Raw genomic sequence first — 8678 nt, forward strand, 5'->3', positions numbered from 1 at the left:
AAAAAAAAAAAAAAAAAAAAAAAAGGAAGCACTTTTTAACATAACGGGTGCATCTACACTTGTGCTCAACTACACAGTAGACTAATTCGCTGCTATATAAATCATCACATTCTACATGTGCAACACTATTAGATCACAGCGTACTAATTTTCTGTGCTGTAAGATAGTACTGTCAGGGACATGTGTAAATGCTGATTTGGGCGTACACTGCGCCCGGTCAAACCAGGCAGCAGGGGGCCAGACCTATGTGGTTCCTATGCGTTTGCTGAGAGATGACCTGGGGATTCTGGACCCCTTCCCTCCCCCTACCCTCCCCCCCTCCCTCCGATCCATTGGTAAGCCTCATGATAGTGGAATCAGCAGCTGAATGGAATAGCCTGATTGTTTTGATGCCGAAGCCCTATCACACCATCCAGTTTTATATTGATTTTAGCAAAGTCAATGCAATTTCAAAGTGTGGTATGTACCCTCTGCCCAGAATAGAAAAAATGGTGGAAGGAGTGGATAGCACAAAATACACAACCACCCTGGGTTTAACCAAAGGGTATTGGCAAATATCTCTGGACCCAGTGTCCCAAGAAATCACAACCTTTGCAATGCCCTGGGGATGACAACACTTCCAGACTCTACCTTGTGGTTTCCAGAGGCCCCTGCAACCTTCCAACACCTAATGGACAGAGTATTCTACCCACACTGGGCATATGCAGCCGCCTATCTGGATGACATAGTAATATTTGCCAACATGTGGACAGAACACCTCCAACAGGTGAGAGAGGTGTTGTAGTCAATACAATGCAGCTGGTCTCATGGCCAACCCTGCCAAAAGTCACCTGGGATATACAGAGACTAGATACCCAAGATATATACTGGGCAATGGCAAAATTGGGCCCCCTGTGGACAAAAAGGCCTTGGTGGGATCACCAGCACTAACAACCAAAAGACAGGTGAAGCCAAGCTACTATTGGTAATTCATCCCACAATTTGCTGCCATCACAGCCCCACTAACATACCTGCTGTGAAAAGGGGCACTGCAAAGGATCTGGTGGTCACCCAAGTGTGAGGCAGTGTTTGGGACAGTAAGATGGCTACTATGCAGTGTGTTGGTCCTGCACAGCCTGGATTTAACAAAGGAGTTTATATTACAAACAGATATCTCGGAGCAAGGCTTGGGGGCTACTCTCTCCCAGGAGTTTGAAGATGGAAAACACCCCATCATGTAGCTCAGCAAGACGCTCCTTCTCCAGAAGCAGAAATTTACTGCAACAGAAAAGGAGTGTCTAGGGGCAGTTGAGACCCTCCACTACCTCCTAGGGGCCCATTTTTGTTTGGTCGACCATGCCCCTTTAATGTGGCTTAATGCTATGTGGGAAGCCAACCCCTGGTTGATACAGTAGTATCAGTCTCTTCACCCTTTTGATTTATCAATATACCACCACCCTGGGACTGCACATGCAAATGCAGACGTTTCCTGAGAGCGGGGTGGGGGGATTAAAAAAAATGCAAGAGTGAATCATGGGTTCCACTCTTGGGAGGGGTGTGTGTAACTAGGTGCATGACTCAGGGGCTGGAGCCCAGCTGCAGAGGATTAGAGAGTAATAGCCTGCCTCCCTAGGAGCACAAGATCAGCTGACAGGGTTGATTGGCTGGCCTCAGAGGAAGTTAAAACTGCCAGGGAGCATAGCAAAAGGGAGAGCGGGAAGGCTTTGGTGCTGATGAGGAAGTACACAGCCAGGGTTGCCCTCTCAGGGTCTGAGGAAGGACCACAGGTTTTGGTTTATCCATTTGTTGTTTGTACACTTGTCTGTTTTATTAGGTTGCTTTCTGTGGGGACAAGTTTTCCCCAGGAAAAATAAATGGCCTGGTGAAAGGAGTTATAGCCCACTACACTGCCACCATCAGAGTCTGGATACTGGACTATCTGGACCATTGGTCTAAGACAATATGGCACTTGTTATGTTAATACAAGAAAGAAACAGGGCAGTGAGAACAGTTAAAACTGACAGAAAGCTGCACTTCATGCTTCTAACGTAAGAGTAAACTCAGGTGCTCCTCTTCCCCTTTCCTAGGATGACAGCCACATGGGAGGTTATAACTGGGGACTCAGACCCAATGGAGGGGAAACAGAGAGAAACATGCCCTTGCTGGGTGCCATGTTGTAGGGATTACTGACCTCCAAACTGGAAGGGGGAGGAAAGCCTAACCTGTGCATCCAGGGTATGTGCAAAACTAGTGAAGATGGGAGACCAGGCAGAAGATACAAGGAGAGAAAAAATGCAAGAAACATTTGGGATGGGGATTGGGAATGAAGTGGCCAGTCCAGGAAGAGGGGATTTGTACCAGTGAGTCACAGGGCTCCTGTCATTTTAATAGGATGCAGCAGGATAAGATGGCTGTGTGGGGCCACAACTACAAGAGTGCAGGCTGGCCCTTAATTAAGACAGTAAAACTACTGTTCTGGGCTGGAGAAGGCACATGATAAAAAGGGACAAGGCCCTGGCATATAAACCCAGGGCCTGAGCCAGAGCTGGCAGCCAGACCCTGCAGGCTGCAGGAAGAGGAGCTCCCCTAGGGAAGCTGTCTGCAGGAAGCAGTACCCAGGGATACACAAGCTACCCACAAGGGTGAGAGCAGGCCTAGCCCTGATAATTAATTTGTGGTAGGAGACTGATAGACAGTGGAGACAAACTTTGCAGAAACAGTCTGTTTATATTTCAGGTGTTCAGCTGTATGTTTGTTTATGTTTGCTGAACAACTGGAAGACTGGGAGTGACTGTAGGGTTGGAGGAAGCCACAAGTGCCTGGCAGGCTCCCCCTACTGCAAGGCTAAGGCCTGAAGAGCTAGGGCCCGGACCAGTGGACCTGGACTGAGCAGCCTCAGCTAGAGAAAAAAGGGACTGAGGCCAAGCAGGCTGAAGCCTGGTCAAGGACTGGGGTCTAAGGGGCCCAGCATTAGCCCAGGACAAAATGGAAGAAAGAGAGGGAGAGAGACTTTGGGGTGTTGGGGTCTGAATTCCAAGCCAAGCAGGCCAGGGTAAGCCCATGTTGTAGCAAAAAGGGGACAAGGAAGACCACCTAGAGCTTGCCAGCTTCTAAGGGCAGCCACCCCTGTTCATTACATAATAACATCAAGGCATGGCAAGTGAAACACCAGGGGAAGACCCTGAGAGACAGGAGCAAAGCTTGGTCAGGACTAATGTGGCCATCAAGGGGGTGAGTGTCACAGCAACCCTAGGGCACATCCTGTTACAGAGGCCTTATCTGACCCATGGCAGCAAGGCCTTGGGGTGGAGGGGGAGGGGGGAGAATAACTCACATTACAGTATAGATATAGGAGGTAAGAGAGAAAAGGGATTTTTATTGTTACAAACTGTAATCCAAAAATTATCAGTTAAATTGACAGCTTCAGAAAGTCAACAAGTCAGCTTCAGAACACCAGCCCCAGAAAGTCAAGTTGGGAGTTTTCCATAAATTCATCAAGCCAAATCTGAACTTATAACTTTGGTTACAGGTCAATACTAAAACAAACCTAATGCTGAGAAGAAAGAGTGAGAACAGTTAAAAATACAACAAACTCCAATTTTCTTCTGAGACTTAAGCCACATTTGGTAGAAATGTAAGAGGAATGGACACCACAATGTTACCACCATCTTGAAGTATACTTCCAACCCCCCACCCCCGCCTCTCCCCCCCAAATCCCAAAACAGCTGATCTTGCAAAATCTGGGGCAAACTTCAGTTCCATGTGCCATCAAGGGACAGACAGAGTAGCAACAACAGCAGCCCAGGGGCATATCTTTATGGTGCAAGAGAGCACTGGACTAAGACATTGCAACATCCACCTCGCAAATGCTAACTCCCAGACTGGTAACACCATAACTGCTTTAATGTATTTTAATACCAGTGAACTCTATACTCTAAATTAAACAATTATTCCAAATGCATATATAGTGTTGGGAGCCAGAACTGAAATGCAGAAGTCCCCAGTGAGTGTCCATATCACTGGGCCAAAGGATCATGCGCTCTTTTTCTTGGTCACTTTCTGGCACCATGAATCTTACACTCTCAGCTGCACAGCAGCACAGCTTCAACAAAAGGGGTGAAGAGTTTCCGATCCCAGCCTAGTTTACGGAGAAAGAAAGGAGATAAAAGGAATGAAATTGTGTGGCCAAATCTGCAGTACTACAGAATACTTTTCCTGATTTTTTTTATTTCACCCATAGGTCTATAATCTCTCACGTACCACAGGAAGGGACTTTTCTGAGGCTTTGTGATGATGGGATCTAAACCAAAAATTCCTAATATATAAATTATGAAATGAATGCAATTTCCCTTGGGTTACAGAGAAGTCTTAGAGAATTTTTAATTCAGCACTTAAATATATTATTCTTCAGTGCTATAGAGAAGGATGTACTGCTTAATGTATTTCCCCAGGGCTGGCTAGAAGGAGAAACTCCCCAGGTTACATCACTCTCTGAACTGTAGTAGAAATTCTTTCAGTTACATGGGGAGGGTCTGTATTTACAGGGAACATGTACAATGCTGTAACCAACATGTTTCCTGAAATGGTTTTGGAAAAATCAAAAGACTTATAAAGATGCTGATACCCACAAACAGTACATTGCATATGGACTTCAGGCAAAAAGAAAAAGGGAAAAACCCACCCCTTAACTAAGCATCTTTGTCATCCAGAACTAGTCAGTCTTCAACCCCTGATGCACTCCACACTAACTGCAGGTTTGATAACTTTGCTGTAAATGTACATATTTCAGAGTCACAAAAATATGAAGCCCAATTCCCAACCTCAAGAACAGAAATAACCTCAGTTTTTTTACACATGGCAAAGGGCCATTACCACGTGCTACAAACAGCATTCATAGTGGCTTCTCAGCTTGTAACCACGCATGTATCGTAAGAGTCGATTCTAGCTCTGATAATGAGCCAGACCTTATTATAACCGTGGATGCTTGCCCAAAAAGAGTCTGTCTTGGGGTGTAAGAACACTGATGGCAAACAGAATCTTATTTTATTTGTGTCTTGTGGCCATACTAGGGAAAATGTAGAGAATTTATGTTCTCAAGAGACTATATCTGCCTACTCAATTGCTAGGTAACCCTGGGAAGGTCGTAAAAGCGACAGTCTATAATTCATTACATGTCACAATCTGAGACTAACACAACCTAAGCAACAGAAAGGAAGTAATCTAATTTATTTGAAATTTCCACAATCCTTAGCTTTTTCATTTAACATGTAGTTTGCCTAATAGCTGAGTCAGAGCGGAAAATTAGCAAGACAACAGAAAAGCCACCTTATCACGTCTGTTTTTAAGCCATCACATTTATGAGGGAACTGGGAGAGAAACAGCAGGGAAGGATGGTGCACAAGTCAAAAAGTTTGACAGGTCTTCTCTGACCATTCTTTACCTAAAAGACATGTGGAGCTTCTGCCAGATCAAAAAGCAGGATCTCTGGTACTACATTTACTTAAAACTATCTTCTGATTTAGCACACTAACCTAATGGATCCACCAATCCCATCTAACCAAAAGATCTATGTACTCCCTTGCCCCTATCATGCACTAAGATGTGCAACAGACACACAATTAACCAACAGCAAGGTTAAAAAAAAAGACCTTTTCACAAAGCAAACTGTTCAGCAGTAATAAAAAGCCTCTCAACTATTCTTTTTTTATTTTTTGGACAGAATACAAAATGCCTAGGCATTTTTACCTTAAAAAAAAGAATCAGAGCAAAAAACTCTAGTTTAGTAATTAGCACTTTATTACAGCTTGTAGGTGCACATGCAGCCTCTCTCTCCTTAGCTTTGTCCTCTTGGTTTACTGTAATTGTTTTCTTCTAGAACATAGATTTATTATTACAAGTATGTATCCACACTAAAACTTGGGAAATTGCAGGCATATTATGGAGGCATAACCTGAGGTCATCTTTCTGTTATTTCTCTGTTATGGTATTGTTTAATGTTGTGATTGTTGCAGGGAGGGAGGGAGATTTATGTATTTTTGAAGATAGCCACAGACCTCTGCAGGAGAGAGGAGCGAGGGTTTGGGAGAGATAGCAAGGGGTGGGGAGGGGTTGTGGGAGTGGAACTGGGCATGAACTGGGAAAAGAGGAGGGGAAGTGAGAAGAGATGTGAATGGACATTAAGAAGCATAGTTGGGATGTGCTGGTGGGTTTGATCTCCTAGGTGACAGGCAGGAAAGCAGGAGGAGGTTGGGTGGAATAGAGTTTCACAGTTCTTGGGGTGTCAGCTGGGGAATCTATAGTTGTTTCTTAGCTATGGGGTATTTGTCATTTATTGCAAGCTACCCTGACCCTTTCTAGGCAAGATGCTATATAAATACAAAACATAATTATTAATATAATTTTGTGAACAACTGTAAAGCACACAACAAAAATAGGCGAACACAGGTTTTTCTAAACAAACACTTGGGATGTACAGCCTAACCAAAAAGCTTACCTTGACAAGCTCCAGTGCGGATGTTAGGGATGAAACCACGACGACATGGCTGAGGCTGAGCAGGACACATCTCACACGGGTGGCCCCAAGCACGACCAATTGTTGCACAGCAGAGAGTCTTTGTGCAAACAATGCCTGTCAACTGGCCCTGGCACATCTGGTTGTTGACCTGAGTGAAACAAGGACCGGTTCTATAATCTGGAATAGAAGAATGGAAAAAGGGAAAGATCAGTGTCACAAAGGCCTACATTAGTTTCTCTGCTATGTAACAGAGAGGAATCCATTTTTTTAAATGAGTCAATATAAACCAAAAAAAAAACCAAACAGGATTTTCAAACTTAAATCATGGTCTTGCATACGTAAGTAATAGGACATTTTCCACTGAGCATACTTATTCTGTAGAGAACATTTTCATATGATTTCCTTGTGAACGATGCTGGAAGATAAAGGGAGCTGATTCTAAAGGAACTATGCCATTAAGTGATTAAATGAAAGTCTCTGGTAAAGTTAATACTGCAATAGGCAGGAAGGAAAGGGGGAAGAAAAATAACTATATTATTATGTCCTGGGAGGGCTGAGAGTTGGGATTTCCTGTCGCTGAGAAAATTCATTATCATTTACCAAAGGGAACTCCAGACCACTGGCACCTCTTTATCAACTGAAGCCATGCAAGAAAAAAATTACACAATCACCATTCCTGTTGTAATGCTTACCACAAAAGCACTGTCTTGACTGAAGCCTTTTTCATAGAGCTCTAATTAGATTATCATTACTTTTCTATTATGAGCATCATGGGAGTCTGTGCTGGTTATGCTGATTAACTACTGTGTGTGAAAAGCATTCCTAAACATACAATGCAGATTTAATATCAAATGGGTAACTTACACATTTAATAAAAACGTATTTTAAATCTCACTGTGGGACGCCTATAGAGCAGTGGTTCCCAACCCCAGGTTGCGACTCAAATGAGGGTTGCAGGGGCAATGCCAGCAGCACTGCACAGAAAAGATGAGCCCCACCCCAGGCCACCACTGCTGCCGCACTCTGCTCCCAGCAGCAGGGCGTGGAAAAAAAAGGTGGGAAACCACTGCTATAGAGTCTTGCCTCACAGTCGCATTCAATCTGTGCAAAAAAACTGGGATTGTAGTCTTACTAAAAATCCCTCAAGTAATGTGCAACACTTAGTTGTACTGCTCCTGGTGCAAAAATAAACCAGGTCTCGGCTCTATGCAAGATGTGGTGCTCCTATTGGCATTTAGGGAGGGGAGGAACAAAGGCAAGAGACAAGGTTCCACCTACTTCCTGTTCACCTACATGAAATAGGAAGTAGCATCCTGGAAATAGTTACCGTCTTCCCATACAAGCTCTAACAGTACAGGGAGCTGGTACATCTCATTTCTCCTCTGCCTGGACATGAAACTGGGGCTATGGTTGAAATGTAAATGGGGGAAGTAACAACTTTCCTATAAATAAAAGTGTTGCAATTTTAAGATCTGACACATTGTGCCTTGAAGAACCAGAACCAGAAGATTTGTTATGGCCAAAGGAGAATTCTCCTCCCGCTCCCCTCATGCCCATTCTAATGGGACCCTGGCAGTTTCTGAGAAACAGACTATTTCAAAAGTAGCAATGTTTCTGTATATAGAAAAGCTATTTTAGATTATGACTGAGTATCTCCAATAGCTCCCTGTGAGCTCTATATAGTTTGATTTAGGGTTCCTAGTGGGAATCCGGATTTCATTATTGAGTTCAAAAGGATAAGGATCTGCATGGTTCTGCCACTTGTTATCTCCACTTGAATGTCCCTGGAGATTCAATGCCAGCTGAGACAGCCCATCAAGGAGAGACTGGAGATTCTGTGCCAGACCAAGATGGGATTAGAATTTGTGTCCTCCGCGAGATGGTCAGCTAATCAATGTTCCCCTGTGTGCTTGACTGCATACAACCACTGTTGGAAAATTGGGAAAAAGTTGCCCAGCACAGCATGCTGGGAAGTCTGCCCACTGGCCCTCCAGTAGTTGCGCACGAACTGTATAGTAAACATTATTGTGCACCTGCTCAGAACACATTCTAACTCTAATGCTGCCTAACATCCCACATATTTAACACATACGAAGTGTCCCAAGCAACAGGGCTCTTAATCTCCTTTGCATTACTGATCATGCCCATAAAGCAAAAGTTAAAAATAAAAGAAATAAATGATAAA

General features: G+C 43.9%; 1 protein-coding gene across 4 annotated transcripts in view; it reads right to left on the bottom strand.

Moving 5' to 3' along the window:
• The window catches only part of FBN2 (fibrillin 2), a 262374-nt gene extending 255708 nt beyond the window's left edge, over positions 1–6666 (bottom strand). For all 4 annotated transcript variants that reach the window (XM_019516863.1, XM_019516864.1, XM_019516865.1 and 1 more), the window contains exon 1: positions 6473–6666. In XM_019516863.1, the coding sequence (XP_019372408.1) occupies positions 6473–6629 (157 nt within the window). In that variant the 5' untranslated portion in view covers positions 6630–6666. The remainder of the gene's footprint in view (positions 1–6472) is intronic.
• Positions 6667–8678: the final 2012 nt, after the last annotated feature.

The sequence above is a fragment of the Gavialis gangeticus genome, unplaced genomic scaffold, assembly GCF_001723915.1.
Source record: "Gavialis gangeticus isolate Ggan-Ray unplaced genomic scaffold, GavGan_comp1, whole genome shotgun sequence".
NCBI classification, from domain to species: Eukaryota; Metazoa; Chordata; order Crocodylia; family Gavialidae; genus Gavialis; species Gavialis gangeticus.